This window comes from Phaseolus vulgaris, chromosome 5, assembly GCF_000499845.2.
Source record: "Phaseolus vulgaris cultivar G19833 chromosome 5, P. vulgaris v2.0, whole genome shotgun sequence".
Taxonomy (NCBI): Eukaryota; Viridiplantae; Streptophyta; class Magnoliopsida; order Fabales; family Fabaceae; genus Phaseolus; species Phaseolus vulgaris.
In genome coordinates, this window is record NC_023755.2 from 20,772,018 (window position 1) to 20,793,068 (window position 21,051).

At 30.3% G+C, this 21,051-nt stretch overlaps 1 protein-coding gene across 1 annotated transcript; it reads left to right on the top strand.

The window, feature by feature from the left end:
• The first annotated feature begins 978 nt into the window (after positions 1 to 978).
• Positions 979 to 7,026, top strand: LOC137835275 (probable ubiquitin-conjugating enzyme E2 26). The gene is made up of 7 exons (XM_068643710.1): positions 979 to 1,330; positions 3,385 to 3,516; positions 3,603 to 4,688; positions 4,766 to 4,829; positions 5,134 to 5,273; positions 5,367 to 5,678; positions 6,482 to 7,026. The coding sequence occupies exons 1-7, from the start codon at positions 1,262 to 1,264 to the stop codon at positions 6,785 to 6,787; spliced, it is 2,109 nt and encodes a 702-aa protein (XP_068499811.1). The 5' UTR covers positions 979 to 1,261; the 3' UTR covers positions 6,788 to 7,026.
• Positions 7,027 to 21,051: the final 14,025 nt, after the last annotated feature.

Below are 21,051 nucleotides of genomic sequence, written 5' to 3' on the forward strand. Positions count from 1 at the left end.
ATTTATAGGATATTACCTTATTTATGATGTATCTCTTTATTTTGCATTAATATATCAATCTATTCGGTCGATCGACTCTACTATGGGTAACGTGACTCACTTACTTACTTCAGGTTTAGGGTTTTGTGAATTTTGAATAAATTTGAATACTATCATTTAAACTATATTGTTTTGTGAATTTTGAACTAAGACAATTAATGGATTGTAAATTTAAATTTTTATAATTTTAAAAAGATTAATATAAATATACAACAATATAATACTTTTCTAAAATTAAATATATACTTTGTCCCGTAATGATATAATGATAGTAGTTTTAACATTTAAAAGAAAAAACTCAAATTGAATATTTTCTTAGTTTCCAATAAAAAAATAATTTCTTTTATTTCTAATCCATATTAAAATTAGTTAATTTTCCTCTTTCAATCAATATAGTATTTGTAACTTTATATAAAGAAGATATACTATTTTCTAATTTCTTTTAATGTCCTCATAAATTTATTTTTTAATAAATAAAAATAAATTAGTTATTTGTTTAATAAAATAATAATTTGAATATTTTTTATTTTAAAATAATTAAATGATTTCTTTCTTAAAAATATTGATTATATAATTTTTTTAATACTGCTTTTTATAAAAGTATACGTATATATATTTTAAATAAATTGTTTTATTTTTCTAAAATTAATCATTTATAAAAATAATAAAATTATAAAATTAAGTAAATTTTAATCTAATAAAAATATAAATACACGTGCAGTACAATGCATGTGTTTTCGGTGATATTTATTAAAAAATAAATGATTTCAGTAAATTTATTTTATTGAGTAATATATTTATTTTGTCGGAAGAGAAGTAGTATACTTGTTATAATTATTAATCTGTTAACAAAACATTAAAATGCACATTTCATAATTAAAAATGATTTAGCAAAGAAAGTGTTTCAGTTTTAGTCACTGGTACTGTTGAAAAAACGTTGTCTTCCCAAACACTCTATCTCCAATCTACCCAACGTTGGATTAATCCTTAGCATGTGTTTTTAAAGCCTTTGAATTTTGGTTTGATCCGACGTCTCTTTGTCTTTCTCTCTTTCTTTTATTTTTAACTTTCACACACTTTCTTTCTCTCTCTCTCTGTCTCTTCCCCCTAACAGTATATAACACCGGCATCCACAATTCTTCACTCTTCCCTCACTTACTCTTTTTCTCTTCCTTCAAACAAATAGCCAAAGGATCATTCAATTTAACATTCGGGTAGCACTATGGATCCTGACGTCATCGAGATTTCTGCCCCAATTCTTCACCCTTCAAATTTCTATCACCACAACAAGGCAAGCTGCTGCCACCGATTGAAAGTTTAATCAATCGTGTTTCCACTGATGGGGGTCTTCAATTTGATCAAAGTTTTGATTTTTCTGAAAAATCTTTATCTGGGTCTTCACTTCTCAGCCATGATTCTGTTGTTTTGTTTTGTTTTTAGTTTAGTTTTGTTTTGTTTTGTTTTAGTAAACACCATTTCTCCCTTTTCTGCTATAGAGTAACTGTTTTTGCTGTTGTTGAGGCAACCTTTTATTGTTTGTTGCTGCATGTTCGGTTTGTTATATTGGAATGGAACTGGTTTAGTAGTGATGTGTGCTTTCTGACATTGTAATTTTTTCTTATGTTATGGATTGTGTGTTTCTCTTATCTTCTTCTCTGCCTTTTGGTCTTCATTTGATGATCACCTTGTTGTTACCCGCAAGGATTGGAATTTAGGGGCTTTTGTTGTATTCCTTGGAATGTAAGGGGCTATGCTATAAATAGCCTTTTGGTAATAAGTTGGTAATGATTTCTGTTTAAATCTTTTTGTAACTTAAGTCGAATTATAACCTTTTTCCTCTCTGTTGTTATCTAAGAACTTCCAAATGACACAGTTTTTATTTCTCAGGCTGTTCTATTATTGCAATATGTGCGTCTTGTGCATGTCAATTGCGGGTGATAACTTTTTGGAATATGATTTAGACCGATAATAGTAAGGTCATGTGAGCTTTGTTGTGAGGGAACTTGGCAGTGGGTTGGTGTTTAATGTTGGCCCTATTTCCTAGGGCCTTCAAGGATAATTTTTATGTTAGTACAAGTTGGGGGTGTGTCTAATACATTTCTCAGTATACTGTCTCAAACCATGGAAAAATGAAAAGTAATTTTACTGATTTTTGTTCATACATGGTAACATGGCCAGGTAAGATAGACTAAACAAATTTGTGTTGGCCTATTAGTTTATATATCTTTCTCTTTCTAAGTCTAAATTGCAACTGCTCATCATAATAGACCAATTTGATTGATTGAGTGAGTAGTAGATAAATAAATCACCTCTCTTAAGTGTAATGCTGAATTTGATATATATGTACTGTTTTCCTGTCATACATAGATACATATATGTATGTGTATTATTTTGATTGCGAAATGCCATTGTTTTTCTGTTAGCATTATGTAAGATTAACTTGTCAAGGCCTACTATATGTTCCTACCTCCTAGCCCCTGCACATAAGAAATTGTGGGATCAATCAGTTTGTGACATGGATATCACCATTCTGTTTTTTTTTCTTTTCAATTAGTTTTTCCTTTGGAAGTTTACATGCCTTAATTTTTCCATTATTCTGTCTATATCCTATTTGTAAATCATAACGTGATCATGTCATTCAAGCTGTGAATGTGTGTGTAACTGTTGAGTCACTGTGGTAAACATACCACTGTATGGTATGTACTTAAACATTTGCAAAAGTGATTTTAGATGGACACTTAGTTAGGAATCCCTTTGTATAATAATACAGATTCATTTTACCTTTCCTCTATTTTATGAGGTTTTTTACTTGAGCGATTTTTTAGTATCTTATCTACCATAATATGTTTTTGACTAAATTGCCCTTGTTCGCCTTGATTTTTTTATAAATATCCCCTTTATTTTGGAGACACAAACCTTGTACTGATAGGTGAAGTTTTGGGACTAATAAAAAAACGACGGTAGTTTTCTGTAGGTTTACAAAGGTATGATTTCAGTTTGGTAATGTTTGTATTGCTTTTCAGGATATAGAGGAGTTTTTATTTAATGAGTTTCCATGTGTACTCTTTGTTTTTATGAAGATACCAATACCTTCAGAAATCAGGGTCCAATATTTATCAAAGGAAGGAATACCAGGCGGCAACTCTTTTGTATAATTTAGAGTGAAATAAAAGGAAGACTGTTTTGCCATGTTCTGTTTTTGCTTTTGTTCAGTTTGAAAATTGCTCAAGCACTGCTTGTTTCTTTGATATATTTTTCTGCTCTCTTATTGTTGTTTGTGTTTCATGAGTGTTTCTCAGTCTACATTTTCTTACTAACATATAATACTTGATTTTTACTTTCTAGGTCATTTTGCATGATGTGATTGACATTGACAATGATGATGATTCTGAGGATGTAGTGATAATTGGTGAAAATGTTAATAATAGTAACAAAGGGAAGACAATTGATGCTGTTCATGATGCTCTCCAAGTTGTGGTTTGTATAAAATTTGTTTTTGTTATTTATTGCATTTTTTTCCAACATGAAGACGATTCTAACATTTTACTTTAAATTCTTTTCAGAATATGTCTGGTTATCCTTTCTCGGTGCCTGATGCAGAAAATTTTGGATCTGTTAGCGGGATTGCATCTTCTAGCAATCTCCCTTCAGTGTCAAATAATATAATCAATGTTGATGGTCATGGTTCTGATCTATCATATGATGACGATGACTGCTTTGATATTTTGTCGGAAGACTATATGGATGTAGACGAGTATGCATTATTACAGAAACATTTTGATAATGTGGCTATACCACCTGGAATTGAAGCACCATTTAATTGGTTGCCACCAGGATATGATGTAGGTTTTAAGAAGACTGGAAATAGTATGTTTTATCCTTGGCATCATATGCAATCGAATGCTGGATTAAGTCCCATGACACCCTCTTCCCAGCCTTCTGTGTCATTAGATCCAACTAACTCTAAAGTTCAAGCATCTTCTATGGGTGATGTTGATTACCCCTCTGGAATAGAGTTGTCTTCTCGTCAATCATTTTCTCAATCTGCCCCTTCTAAGAAGAAATCAGCTACTTCAAAACTCAGAGGACGTACTTCAAATGCTTCAGTAGGAGTAGAATCATCTAAGTCTCACTGGTTTTCAGGGACTTTCCATAGCAAAAAGAAGCCTTCTTCAACATACCTTAGTTTATTTGACCCTTTGGAGTCTGTGAAGCTACCACATGCAGGTCAGCCACCATATGGGGGGCAATTTAAAACTGCTATGATGGCAGATGGTAGTAGTGTTTCCTCCCATTCAAATTTCATTGGACACAATGGATCATTGAATACTTGGGGAACAGATCCAGTAAAATCTTGGTGGAAGATTCCTCAAAATGCTAAACCATTTGCTACTCATAATAAATTTTCTAATAATATTTATTATCCATTTGATCCTGTTGTTGCCCAAACTGAGCATGGATTTGATAACTGGGTTCACGAATCTGCTGGAGATGGATTTAATGGAAAGGCAGTGGATGGGCCTATTGTTACAATCTCGGATGAAGCCAGAGATGAAATCATGAACAAATTTCAAAGTTTTAAACAATTTGACACTGTTGAGGACACTTCAGATCATTACTTTGTGCGCAACAGTTCTTCAATGAAGCAGGTAAACTTTTGAAGTGCTCTTTGTTTCAGTTTTGTTCTTAATTATTTGGGTTTAGATTGAACATATTGCTTGAACAGCCTCCGAAGGATTGGGCTAAAAAAATCCAGGAAGAGTGGAAGATTTTGCAGAAGGATTTGCCAGGTGAGTTTGTTTCAGTGTTCCTGCTTCAAAATTGCTGTACTATTTTCCTTGGCTTATCCAATTTAGTCTTTAATTATTTTTTATCATTATTATTCAATGAGCATTTTCATGGCTAATATATGATTTACTCTTATAGAATAGTGCTTATTAACCTTTTTCTTAGAACTTTCCAGATACTTGTTCTGAAATTGGTAGTTAAATATAGAAATAAGTGTAAAGTGATCTGAATACCGTAGTGTGCAACCTGCCAATGGCATTATGCTGGATCTCTTACTTCTTTATCTCTTCGGTTTGTCCCCTTCAGATTCAATATTTGTCAGAGTTTATGAGTCAAACATGGATCTTCTGAGGGCTGTGATTATTGGAGCTGAAGGGACTCCATATCATGATGGCCTATTCTTTTTTGATGTTTTATTTCCCTGTGGCTATCCCAGTGTACCGCCGGTATGTGGTTGGTAATAATGTATCTGACTGGTGATATTTTATCGTTCATTCTTATTATATTGAGTGTGACACAAGGGGCATTTTTCATTGCAGCAAGTGCATTACCACTCTGGAGGTCTGCGGCTCAACCCAAATTTGTATAACTGTGGCAAGGTATGCCTTAGTCTGCTGAACACCTGGAATGGCAACAAAAATGAGAAGTGGCTTCCAGGCGTTTCAACGATTCTACAGGTTCTGGTCTCCATACAGGGTCTAATTCTGAATACAAAGCCTTACTTTAATGAACCTGGATATGCACACATGAGTGGTTCAGCAAGAGGTGAAAAGCTTTCCTTTAAGTATAACGAGGACACATTCATTCTATCATTGAGGACAATGATGTATATGATACGAAGGCCTCCAAAGGTTTGATTTCGAATCATGGTTCAATTTTTTTAAATATCTAGCAAGGTTGCTTTGCCGTGTTCATTTCTAGTGCCCATTTTACCTTTTATTTTTCTGGGGAGGGATGAAGGAAGGGTTGGGGGGAAATTAAAGAAGCAATGCCTACGCATACTAGTGGAAAATGAGAAAAAGAATTGTACCATGTTATAGACCATGTAAGAATTGTGCCTAGGCTTCATTTAGTGTCTTCTAAGGTTATTAAAAGGATAAATCATGCATGGCTTTTCATCTCTGTAAATAATTAAGGTATTTGTTTAACCCTTTGTCCACAACACAAGGCCCTGTACCAAAATGTGCTTTGTGAGAGATTAGTGTCTTGAATAGATTTCTGTATTTCGAGAGATTCGTTCCTGTATCTCAACTAGGGGTATCCCATGTTAAAAGGGAAATACTAATAAATCGTGCTTTTGGATGAGTTTTTCATCAATCCCTATAGCAAACAAATCCTGAACCTAGGGGCTCAAATAGGGCTGATCTCGGGGGATAGACAATATGCCCTTCCCCTGAGAGGCACTAGTATCTTCATACATTGTTCTATTTAGGCTTTTCAACATATTTGTGATTTTGAAGTTTGTTGAGTTTAACTATCATTGTAAGTCATCAATAAGGATGCATCCTTTGTCCTGTCAACATATTGATTTGAATGAAGAATAGGGCAAGAGCTGTAACACAATTTAAATTATTATTCTCTCAAACATGTTTTTATTTTTCTGTATTTTGGGCATCAAAACTTAAATGCTCAATGTTATTATATTTGGTTTCAGAATTTTGAGGATTTTGTTAAGGGGCACTTCTGCAGCAGAGCTAGTGATATTCTGGTGGCATGTAAGGCATACATGGAAGGTGCTCAAGTTGGGTGTTTGGCCAAAGGAGGGGTCCAGGATGTTGATGAGGGAGACAGAAGCTGCTCACAGGAATTCAAGCTTTCTTTAGCTGGATATATGAACCATCTTGTCAAAGAGTTTGCTCAAACTGGAGCAAAGGACATTGAGAAATTCCTTCCTCCAGCAGCAACCACAGTAGCAGTGAACAAGCCATCAGGGGTGGTGTTGCTTGAGGCTGCAACCTGAACTGAACATTCTGTTGGATAAACCAATTTTTGAGGCTTCATTGATACATACTAGTACATCTATTTCATCTAATGACACTTTTTCTGTTTAATGTTAAATACTTTTAGTCATGTTATCTGCTCTTGTTTTCATGAACATAGAGCAATGCTTGCTCATAGTTGTATTGTATATAGTTGCAAATAAAAATATAATGCCTTGCTAGAATCACATAATAATAACCCTTATCATATTATTCTAAACTGTGTTTGCTTGTTATGCTTTGTTTTGTTTCATTCATATTGAGCAAAAGGGTTAGCAAAAAGAAAGGAATATTTATAGAACGGGGTTGTTTTTATAACAAATTTGATCGTTTATGAATTTTTTGTATCAGCTTCGTTTGGATTTGATCACTACTCAAAATTTAGATTCAAAATGTTAAGTGATCTAGAATCTTTCCACCTTTCAAGAAAAAAAAATATTATTTTAAAGTTATTTTTTTCAGTGAAGGTTAACGTATTTTATATAAAAACAATTGCTAAATCATATCTATCTATCTTATATATATCAAATAATGTATCTGCTTCATTACATATATCTCTATAAGCACATGGGTATGATGAACCATTTTTCTCAATAGTTAGAGTCAATGATATGGAAGTTTTAGTCTCCTCCACCGTTGCATTATTGAAGGAAACATCCTTCAAAGTGTAAGCTCCACAAATTTGACTAACACCTTTGGAAGTTGAAACTAGCTGGTATTACCTCAACTCATTTTGAAAAATATTACTCGAAAAATAACACTTGTTTTATACTTTTCTAACTATAACTAAAGAAAGAAAATTTATTTTAACATTTTTTCATTTTTACTCTTTCTCTCTATCTAAATCATCTCACTTTATAATTTTTTTTATAAACTACCATTTGTGTATTTTAGTGAATTATGATTAAAAATACATTTAAAGTTTTGTTATTATTTTAATTTTTAATTCTATCCTAGTCTAGTTTATGGCCTAAACTATGTGGTCCCTACCTGTCCCAAAAGTTAGGTCCAATTGACTTCTTTTTCCAAGTTGAGTCCAGTGAGACATCAAAGCATTGCCGTGTTTGCTACTTCACATCTTATTGGGCTACGTTTAGGCCCATCATCTCTCAACCTCTTCCTGTTCAATGTTTCTTCCAGGACTATTTCTTCCTGCACCTCCATAGGTTCTTCTATCACCCCATACAAAACGTGAAAATACCTTTTTATCCTTCTTGTGTCACTCCCATAAAGTAGTTTTTGGATTAGGTAATCCAGACACGCATTTGAAAAAAGATTTTCGGATTACATGATCTGGAAACTAAAATGACTTCCGGATTATGTAATCCAGAAACTAATCATGCATCTGAAAAAAGACTTCTAGATTATGTAATTCGAAAGTGAATTACGAATTTGAAAAAGACTTCCAAATTACATAATCCAGAATATTACAGGGACATTTTTAAATGTATGAAAAATTTATGGAGGTGAATTCCAGCGCTTCATCAACTAGGTGATATGAACAAATACTCCATCTGATTCGTTCTTATTTTGGAAACTTTTTATAATATAGCAAAATTTATTCTGGAAAAACGCATTCTAAAATGTAATATACGTTATAGAAAGTTTATTTTAAAAATATTTTTTAAAATTCTATTCTGGAAAATGTTTTTGAGAAATTTTGTTAAAAAAATGTTTTTTTGGAAACTCTGTTATGAAAAACGTTTTTTAGAATATATTTCATGAAATAATTTAAAAAAAGAGAGTAAAACTATGTAGTACACACAGACACGGACGTTGATACAACACGGACACAGACACAAAGATATGTATAATCTCTAAAATGTAGGACACGGGGATAAGAGATATAATCTCTAAAATGTAGGACACGGGATAAGAGATATAATCTCTAAAATGTAGGACATAGGGACACAAATCTATATATTATATAATTATGAATTATATAAATTGACAATAAAGACTTATGTGCATTAACTATGTTTCAGTTTTTTTAGCAGAAAAATGTCTTTTATGGCTGGATCGAAAGAATTTGTTCATTATTTTTTTATAATCATAACAAAAATTGATACAATAAGTTTGAGTTTTTAGAAAATTAATGTATTTTTCCTTTTTAAAATTGTGTTAGACTCGTGTTAGAATTGTCAGAAATTCAACAAATATTTTTTTTAATTGAATAATTAATCGATAAGTGTCCTACGAGTGTCGTATCCGTTACATGTATCCTACATGGATACGCTATTTAAGAGAAGTGTCTGAACTTCATAGTCTTTTTCGAATTTGATGGGGTGTATGAAAAAAATATGAAGACATTTGGTGGGTACAGAAAGAATGAGCCTTCTTTTTCACTGTTCAATGGTCATCTAAGTGTTTCATATTCACTGTATTTTAATACATTTTAATTATATATCAAATCATTTTACCCGTCATATATTTCAATAATTCATAAAATATTTATATGTTATTTGCTTGATTGATTTTAGAGTAAAAGAACATCAAACAATTTGAAATACATCATACACTATTGAAGATTACTTTAAACACATTATTACAATAATATAGGTAGGAACCCCATTGATCATTTTTGGTGATGTGGTAGTTCTTCCTCAAATATAAATTTGGGAGATCTTCTGGTCTGTCTTCAACAGGATTGCCGTGACCACAAGCATGAACGCTTCTATGCGAAGCCGATAGAGCCTTCTGTTTTTTACCAAAGAAGACCCAAGTATTGATATTCAAACGCTGTAATGCCCCTTCTAAAAGTTGAAGCTAGTAGGAAGCGTTCTTATTTTGTTTCACGCAACCAAATGGCTGACATGTTTATTAAGTCTCTCAAGGGGTCTTATGTTGGTAACATTTGTAACAAGCTTGACTTCTGGTTTGATTCCAGCCTATGCCAATGCCTGGACGACCAACCTGGCATCAGCAACAGCCCGGTCAAACAATCTTACCTCCTGCAATGCCTCCTCCACCTCAACTTCAACACTTCAGGCCAACACACCCTGGTATGCAATCTAATTGAAGTGTTGAATTCAAGAGGCACCATCCAATTTGGGTGCACCTGTACAACTCTTTCCACAATGACAAAAACCTGCAACAGTGACAAGTAAAATTGAGAAGAAAAAGATAAAGTAGGAAAAAAAATAAGAAAATTATATATTCTAAAAAATATTAATAAGAGATGGATCTTCTTCTTAGGGGAGAGATGAATCCAGTTTTTTATGGTTTATAGGACTCTTAACCTATTTAGTTTTTCTGTTTTAAGTTATTGAGTTTTATTTGTTTGGTCCAACTTTTCTTTTATGTTTCAGTTCGGTCTTAGTCTTTTTCTTATATATACACCATGTATTTTACTTTCTAATACACAAGTAAATAAAAATTTCTTTTGTATTTTCTTTTTTCTACTTTTCTCTTTTTTACGCTTGAGTCATTGTCTCTTTTTCTCCATTGTGATTACGTGCGATTACGTGCGTTCCATTTGATGCACCACACCAGACAAGGAATATTCATCTTCATTAATTGTAATATGGTATCAGAGCTCTTCATCGAAGAGCTTTGCTGCGCTTCTCTCTGATCTTTATTTCCCCCTTTGCTATTCTTGGTTATCTTTTTTGTTCTCTTTCAAAATCTTGATTGGGTTTCAAAATCTTAGGCAATGTCTAATGAAAATCCTGGTCTTCATAGTCTTAATAGTATTCACACTATTACATGCAATTTATGTGGTAAATACAATCATACCGAGGCGGTTTGTTTTCGCAAAGTGGGTTTTCCTTCTGTTAATGTTAAAACCTCAAAGTTTTCTTCTACTAGAAAAGTCTACACTTTTTGTAATCGTCTTGGCCACACTGTCGACACCTGTTATAAAAAACATGGGTTCCCTCCTGGCTACAAAGTCACCAATTAGACATCCTAAGCCAATAATATGATTACTACTGACACTTTTTTTGAGTTTTTTCCTAAAGAGCATGATGTAAAGGGGATTCAACTTACATCACAACAGTGCCAATTCCTTGCGTCAGCAAAACCTTGAGGATCCTGCCCCTCACACTCAAATTAATCAAGTCGGCACCTTCTCTGTGGATGAAATCCCCAATACTGAGCAATCTTCAACAAGTAAGTTTCTCTCTTCACTATCTGCTATAAAAGAATATTGGATTATTGATTCTGGTGTCTTGAATCATGTTTGCCACAATTTGAGCATTTAAATTACTTGCACTAAAATTAAACATGTCTTAATTAGTCTCCCAAATGACCAAACTGTTTATACCACATATTCTGGTTTAGTACATTTTTCTGATAAGTTTTATTTGTCCGATGTGTTATATGTGCCTCATTTTCAATTAAACTTAATAATTGTTTTTAAATGCACTTTAACTTTCACTTCAACCCACTGCATTATACAGGACAATCTCACCCAAGAGAGGATTGATACAGTTAAAGCCATTGGTGGCTTGTACCTTGTCACTACCTTGCCTGCTTCTAGTCGTTCTAAATCGCATTGTTTTGCTCCTTTTATTAATTGTAATATCACGGACAAAACGCTGTGGCACTATAAACTGGGACACCCTTTACTTGTCTTAAGCAAAACATGTATGTGACACTTGTAGTCGTGCAAAACAAAGAAAACTTCCTTTCACTTTAAGTAATACTGTTACCTCTGTTATTTTTTATCTTGTACAGTTTGATATTTGGGGACGTTGTTCCATAATTTCTATGCAATGTTTTCGTTATTTCTTTACTATTGTTGATGATTACTCGCGTTATACTTGGGTTATTTTGCTGCATAACAAATCTGAAGTGCGTCAACACATCATTAACTTCGCTGTTTTCGTTCAAAATCATTTCAAAATTAATATCAAAACGATTCGTACTGATAATGGTGTTGAGTTTTCTATGTCAATTTTTTATGCTTCAAAGGGAATTATTCATCAAAAATCTTGTGTTGAAACACAACAAAATGATATTGTAGAACGTAAACATCAAGACATACTAAATGTAAACCATACTTTACTTTTTCAAGAAAATCTTCCTCCTATTTTTTGGGAATTTGTTGTAAATCATGTTGTTTTCTTAATAAATGTTATTCCTGTTGAACCAAGTGGTGTTCAAGCTTTGAAGAATCCAAATCCTTTGAAGGATGTTGAAGCCTCTGCTGTGCTTGGTGTTGCTGTTCTGGTTTAACTTAGTTCTGGGGTAGTTTGAGTTTTGTAATCCACCCTTTGATTAAATCTAAAGCATAAGCATCTCAATCTTTGTGAAAGTTAAATGTTTTCAAACTAAGTTAAAACAACCGATTGTTTTGTCGAAACAACCGATTGTTTATACTTAGGTGTTTTGAGAAAAAGATTGAAAACTGTTTTTAAAATGGTTGAACTGTTAAGTACCAAAACAACCGATTGTTTGTTTTGGGACCATAACAGAAAATATGTTTTCTATTTGACTGAGCTTTAAATGATTTAACTGCTTACGCTCTAGTCATTAAATGCTTTGACCAATCTTTTAATGCAATTTAAGAGTTTGTTAAGATTTGATAACAAACTACATCTTTGAATAAATTCAGAAAAACAGATTACACAATTAATCTTTGACAAGTTTTTGCTAAGAGTTTTTGAGTTTTTCAAAGAGCTGAGAGTGCTAAGAGTGTGTGATTGATCAAAGTTGTGGAATAGGATTCTGCTTGTATTGATTTCAGATTATCTTCTGTAACAAGTGTAATCCTTGTATTCTCTGTAAAGACAAGTTTCGTTTCTGTGTTTGCTAAGATTGGTTGTGTGTTCTTGAGGGGATCAAGATCAACAATCTTGGTGTAGGTGTGTTGACCAATGAGAGTGTGTTTCTTGAGGTGTTCAAGGTCATTCTCTTGGTTGTTGTGTAAGTGATCAAGGTGTGGTTGCTTAGTGGATTTCCTCAGGGTTCTGAGAAGACTGAATGTAGCTCTGGATTTGGAGTGAACCAGTATAAACAACTGTGTACAATCTCTCTATCCCTATCTCTTTAAATTCAGTTTTGTCATTTGATAACTGGTATAAACAACCGATTGTTTCGGTAAAACAACCGATTGTTTTTCCAGTGTTGTGCTTTTGCTTTATGTTTTGAAAAACTAAATTCTTAATCAAGGTTTTATTGAAGTATTTTCATTCTAGACTTAAAAGTTTACGAAAATCTTTCTTAAACAATTCACCCCCATCTCGTTTAAGGCCATATATTCTAACACTACTCCATTACTTAATAACATCACTCCTCATGAAAAGTTGTTTGGAAAACCGTATGACATTTCTTTTTTAAAAGTGTTTGGTTGTCTCTGTTATGCTAGTACCATTATTGCACATAGGAAAAAATTAGATGATAGATCTATCAAAGGTATTTTTCTTGGCTTCTCGCAAATTACAAAAGGTTATATTATCTTAAATTTAAAGTTTCATAGCATAGAGATATCAAGACATGTAGTCTTTCATGAAAACCATTTTCCATATAAATTGGACAGTGACTTGCCTAGGGACCCCTACATTTTATCTCTCCCTATTTCTAACACATATAATTTTTTTTGATTTTTTTTTTCTGATATTGCACCTCCTACCGAATCATGTGCGTCTACTCTTGCACCTAATATTGTCCCTCCACCAACCTCATTATCCTTTAATCTTCCAACAATTAGTGTCTCTGCTCCTGCATCCAACATTGCCTCTCCACCAGCATTATCACCGCTTGCACCTCCAGGAAGCACCTGATCCCAATTTCCAAGAAGATAAGCTCGTCCTCACCGACAACCTGCCTATCTTGTCGATTTCCAAACTACAACCAACACTGTAAGTAGTAGATATCCTATTCATAATTACTTGTCTTACAATTCCCTACCTTCCAATTTTAGAAATATTATTTCCTCTATCAATTCTTATAACGAAGCCTCCAAACATGCTTCTTGCATGCAAGATGAGCTTCAAGCTCTTGCTGCTAACAATATTTGGCAACTGACCCCTCTCCCTTCAGGAAAGAAAACTATTGGTTGTAAATGGGTATATAAAATCAAATACCATTTTGATGGCATTGTTGAGCGCCACAAAGCTAGAGTTGTTGCCAAAGGGTTCACCCAATTTGAAGGACTTTATTTCTTAGACACTTTTGCACCTGTTGCTAAACTCACTACCCTCCGCCTTCTCCTTGCTGTTGCCACTACCAAAAAATTGGATTTTAAAACAACTTGATGTCAATAATGCCTTTTTTCATGGTGATCGCCATGAAGAGGTATACATGACCCCCCCTCCCCCCCATCCCTCCACCTGGCCTCTCTCTTCCTTCTCCCCAGCATGTCTGCAAGCTTCAACGGTCTTTGTATGGCCTTCGTCAAGCTAGTCGCCAATGGTACGTCAAACTTTCTACTTTTCTTTTATCAAATAATTACTCTATTTCTGTTGTTGATCACTCTCTTTTTCTTAAATATAATAATGGTAAACTCACTGTTATTCTTGTTTAAGTTGATGATTTGGTCTTAACTGGTGATGACACAGAGGAAATCAATACAATTACTGCATCCCTTCACCATCACTTAAAGATAAAAAATTTAGGATATCTCACTTACTTTTTGGGACTGGAAATTGCTCGCAACAGTTCTGGTCTTCATTTAAGTCAACGCAAGTATACTCTTGATCTTCTTCACGAAACTAGCATGCTTGACTCTGCACCTGTGGCCACTCCTATGACTCACCTCCCGTCTCTCTCCCGACCAAGGCTCCCCTCTTGATGCTGATGCCACTTCCCAATACAGAAGACTCCTTGGACGTCTAATCTACATAACCAACACACGACTAGACATCGCCTCCGTTGTCCACAATTTAAGCCAATTCATATCTGCACCCACAACTCATCATCAACAAGATGTCTCACATCTTTTGCGTTACCTCAAGGGCACCCCTGGTGAAGGACTATATTTTTCTCATACTAGCTCACTTAACCTCTGTGGTTTTAGTGACTCTGACTGGGCAACATGTCCTACCACACGCAAATCTATCACTGGATATTCCATCTACTTAGGAGACTTCCTAATATCATGGAAATCAAAGAAGCAACCAACTATCTCCCGCAGCTCCTCCGAAGCCGAGCATAGAGCCCTTGCCACCACCACATGTGAGCTACAATGGTTGTCTTACCTCCTTCATGATTTGCGTCTTCCTCTCTCCCAGCCTGCAACCCTGTACTTTGACAACAAATCTGCCCTTCAAATAGCGTCTAATAATCTTTCATGAACGCACCAAGCACATCGAAATTGATTGCCACCTAGTTCATGAAAAACTTAACTATGTTCTCCTCAAACTGCTGCCCATTACTTTTGCCATGCAAGTTGCTGACATACTCACCAAGCCCCTTGCTTCCGCACAATTCTCTACTCTCAAATCCAAGCTGGGCCTGACGAATATCTACTCCCCAGTTTGAGAGGGGAGGGGGTGTTAACATACTTAGTTTTTCTATTTAAAGTTATTGGGCTTTGTTTGTTTGGCCAAACTTTCCTTTTCTGTTTCAGCTAGGTCTTAGTCTTTTTCTTATATATACACCATGTATTTTACTCTCTAATACATAAGTAAATAAGAATTTCTTTTGTATTTTCTTTTTTTCCCTTTTCTCTCTTTTACGCTTGAGTCATTGTCTCTTTTTCATTTGCAATTAGGGTTCCTTTCTCCATTGTGATTACGTGCACTTCATTTGATGCACCACATCAGACAAAGAATATTCATCTTCATTGACGGTAATAGAGACAGTTTAAAAAAACTAAAGATTACAACTACATTTGTATGTTTGAGTATATAGATTCAATTTTATTATTTATTTTTAAAATTCACTTTTGTTTTAAAAAAATCTATATTATTTTTTATTTTTCTATAAAAGCTATTCTTTATTTGTTTTTGATAATTTTTTCTTGTTAATTGTTGGTCTCAACTACACCAATCCTATTCAATTCTAACCTAAATATTTTGTCTTTTTTTTTCTTTGATTCTATATGTACCAGTTGAGAATTTTGTTTATTGGTCTTGATAACTATTTTGTTTGCTTAGGTGGTGTAACTTAAGATTTCTAAAGTTTATGAGGTTTTCTCACTTTTTTTGTCTTAGTTGGAGTTGTTGAATTTACAGTGATCCATTTTGAATTAAATTATATTTGTTGAACTCTTTTGATTTTGGTGAATTTGAGAGTTCGTAGATATTTTTGGTTGGTTGAAAATTTTGAGATTTTCATTGTACTTACATATTCTATTTGAATTAGAATACATGTTAGGATAAATAGAAATGATTGAATTTGTTTAGGAAGTTGTTTGTGAGATTTTTTAGTTTATTCTTGTCTGCAAATCTCATTTAAGTGTTGAGTTATTGTTGGTATAATACTTAGGCAGTTACCATCATCGCATGTATTAAGCTTTGTCACTTAAGCGACAATTCTCCTCGCTCGAGTTTTGGCTTTTGACTTGAGCAAGAGAGCTGATGAAATCATTCCTTATTCTCTAGAGTTATCACTGCTTAAGTGACAAATGGTCCTCAAACGATTAAGAGTTAGTCTTTAGGGTAATATTGTGAAACTTGTTGACTTGTGTACGAAATTATGTCATTCAAGCAATAAAGTGACACTTGAACGAGTGAGAGTAAATGTTGATTCTCTTTTTGCTAGAGTTGGTTGCTTAAGTGACAAGAGAATATTCAAACAAGAAAGTTGTGAAACTAATTCTCCTTCCTTTGGAGCTAGTATCATTCAAGTGGTGTTAGTTGTCTTAAGTAATGTGGTTGGTCATTTAAGAGGTGCTCTTAAGCCCTATTTAGTGAAAATGGATTGCTCAAGGAAGGAAGGTAGTGTTACTTAAGTGACATACCTTTAATGTTATGGTATGGTATGTTAATGATATGTTCTTTATAGTTATGATGTATGTTATGGAAAAAAATTTGGTAAAGTTGTAGAGTTTGATTGAGGAATTTAATATTTTATTAAAGTTGTTGTGAGTAATAACCAAAGTGGTATTATTGTGATGAGTTTATATATGGACGTAGGTTGTAACAAGATATTATTGAGACAATGAGGTGTGGTTTAAGTATTAAGGTTGGAGATTTGATAAGATATTCAAGTTCTAATGATACACTAAGTACAATAAACAAATGTATCATGTGGAGACATCCAATAGAAATTTCTAACATTAAGTTAAAGGTTAAGAATCATTGATACTCAAATCACACTCTCATAAAAGATTATTAGATGAAATATATATCAAAATGGATAGATTGTTAGACAAGTATAATATTGTGACAAATATTAATCTTTGAGTTCAAATTAATATTAGTCTTTCGAACCAGATAGTCAATAATATACATGATCTCTTATGGACTTAATTTTATATATATATATATATATGTATGTATATATATATATGTATATATATATATATAATCTTTTCATCTCTTTATCGGTTTGTTTGCTCCATTGTTCTTGATATTTATTTATAAATAATAAAGAACTAATAAAAATAAATAAATAGTAATTAATGATAGCTAATAATAATAATATAGAAATAATTATTATTTATAAATAAATTAATGAGCAATAAAAAAAATTATAATATTTCATTTATTACAATATTAATAAATTAAATATATTATGCACAACTATTTATTAGAATAAATCAATTTTTGAGGAAAGTAAATAACAATAAAAAATTATTTTAAAAAAATGATTCATCTCGAATCACTCAAATTTCATTATTAGGTTTGTTAACATCTCCTTCAAAAACAATTTTATCACCTTCTTTGAAATCATTTAACATATATAAATTATTCAATCATGCTCCAAGTTTTGTTGATTTATTTAGCGTGTTTTCTTTTACTATTTTATATAAAGATATTATATATAAAATAAGAAAATTTACATGTAAATAAGAAAATAAATAAATAAAATTACAAAGCAAATAGTAATACATAAGAAATAAACATTACCATATACAAATAATTAAAAATAAAACTAAACATACTAAAATTAATATAAATAATACATAAACATAAATAAAACACGTAAATAAATAAATTGTTCAAGAATAACCAAAATTATTTCATCTCGCTCCAAGTTTGTTTGATTTATGTATTTAAGATTTTATTTAAATAGGACATTAAATATTTTAAGTTTGTATTTATTTAAGATTTTGAATAATTTAGCAATTTTAATTACGTATGACATTAAATATTCAGGACTTCATTTTTTAAGCAACTTTTTGAATAATTTAGAAATTTTATTTATTTCAGATTTTTATTTAAGTAGAAGATTCAATAATTTAAGATTTGTATTTATTTAGAAGTTTGAATAATTTAGAAATTTTATTCATTACAAATTTTTATTTAAGTATGACATTAAATAATTTAGATTTGTATTTATTTAAGATTTTGAATAATTTATGGATTTCATTTATTTCAAATTTTTATTTACATATTACATTAAATAATCTGTAATATGTATTTATTTAGGATTTTGAATACTTTGAAATTTAATTTATTTTGAATTTTTATTTAAAATATAAATAATTTATATTTTGTATTTATTTAAGATTTTAAAAAAATTAAAAAATTATTTCTTTTAGATTATTATTTAAGTAGGAAATAAAATAATTTAAGATTTGTATTTGTTTAGGAATTTAGAAAATTTAGAAATTTTATTAATTTTTTATTTTTATCGAAGAATGACATTAAATAATTTAGGATATGGATATATTTAGAACTTTAAATAATTTAAGAATTTTATTGATTTTCGATTTTTATTTAAAAATTATATTACAAATGTTTGGATTTTAATTATTTATGATTTTGAAAATATTTGAAATTTTATTTTTTTATATTTTTATTTAAGTAGGAAATAAAAAATTTCAGATTTTGTAATATTTTATAAGAAAAGAAAAAATAATAATAACAAAAGTTATAATAATACATTTATTATAATATTAATAAATTAAATAAATTACAGAATTTCAACAATATTCCTGTAAGTATATTTACAATAAATAAAAATTCAAATTTAAATATAATAAAAAGTAAAAAAATAAAAAGTAAAAGAAAAAATTAGATAAAAAAAGAATTTACGTAAGATTTAAACTATTATAAATATAAAATATAAAATTAATATATATATATATATAGTAATATGTGTATGTTTTATTTTTACTTTAAAGTTTAGTTAATCAACAAATTAAAAATAAACAATTGATTAACTATTTTAATTCAATAACTATTACATAAAGTTATTGGAAAAAAAAACTTCCAATAAATAACAATAAATAAGAGAAGTAAAGCAATATAATTGACAAAAATAGTTAATATAAAATAAATATTAATATATAAAAAATAAACATAAGTATATACGAATAAATAATAAAACTAAACATACTAAAATTAATAAACAATGCATAAACATAAATAATATGCGTAAATAAATAAATTGTTGAAGTATAAAAAACTGACACAAATTGTAAGGAAAGTAAGTAATAATAAACATATATATAAAAAAATGATTCATCCTAAAAGGTGAATTCATTATTTGGTATGTTAATCTTGCTTCAAAAAAGAATATTATCACTTCCTTTGAAGTCATTTAAGATACATAAATTCTTCTATCCGTTCCAAGTTTTGTTGATTTATTTGACGCGTTTTATTTCACTATTTTGTATAAAAATATAATTGATATAATTATATAAATATATATATATATATATATAATTTAAATTTAAATATGAAAATAAATAAAAAATTACAAAGCAAGTATTAATATATAAGAAATAAACTGACATATGCGAATAAATAAACTAACTAAACATATTAAAATTAATATAAAGAATGCATAAACATAAATAATACACGTAAATAAATAAATTGTTTAACAATCAACGAACTGATACCAATTTTGAGGAAAATATAAATAAATGTAAATAAGAAAATAAATAAAATAATTCACCTCAATGTTTACTCTAAATGCATATTGAATTACATGTGTTGTGATAAAATTGAATATTTAAAAAAATATTGGGACCAAATTTACATATAAGAAATAAACATATGACATATACAAAGAAATAAAAAAAAATACTAAAATTACTATAAATAATGCATAAAAATAAATAGTACACGTAAATAAATAAATTATTGAAATATACACAAATTGACACAAATTTTGAGCAAAGTAACATACAAAAAATTATTTCATCCCATTGTAAGTTTTGTTGATTTATTTAGCGTGTTTTCTTTCACTATTTTGTATAAAAATATAATTTATACAATTATATATATCAAAAAATAAAAAATTTACAGAACAAATATTAATATATAAGAAATAAACATCAGCAGCATATGCAAATAAATAAAAAACTAAACATATTAAAATTAATATAAATAATGCATAAACATAAATAATACACGTAAATAAATAAATTGTTCAAGTATCAACCAACTTAGACAAATTTTGAGGAAAGTAAGAAACGATAAACAATTATTTAAAAAAACTAATTCATAATTCATTTTAAAAGGTGAATAACTCGAATTTCATAACTTTGTATGTTAACCTCTCTTTCAAAAACAATTTTATCGTCTTCTTTGAAGTCATTTAACATACATAAATTCTTTCATTCCGCTCCAAAAACTTTTGATTTATTTTTCACGTTTTTTTCACTATTTTGTATAAAAATATAATTTATATAATTATATATATACAAATTACTAAATGTAAATGTAAATAAAAAAAAATTACAAACAAATATTAATATATAAGAAATAAATATCAGGCGAACAAATAACAAAACTAAATATACTAAAATTAATATAAACAATACATAAACATAAATAATTAAATTTTTCAAATATAGACAAATTGACCCAAATTTTGAGGAAAGTAAGTAACAATAAACAATTATGTAAAAAAAATGATTCATTTCGAATCACTCAAATTTCATTATTTTCTATGTTAACCTCTGTTTCAAAATCAATCTTATCACTTTCTTTGAAGTCATTTAACATATAAAAATTCTTTCATCCCGCTCTAAGTTTTGTTGATTCATTACTATTTTGTATAAAAATATAATTTATATAATTATATATATATATATATAAATATAAATGTAAATAAGAAAATAAATAAATTACAAAACAAATATTAATATATAAGAAATAAACATCAGCATATGGAAATAAATAAAAACTAAACATACTAAAATTAATTTAAACAATGCATAAACATAAATAATACACAT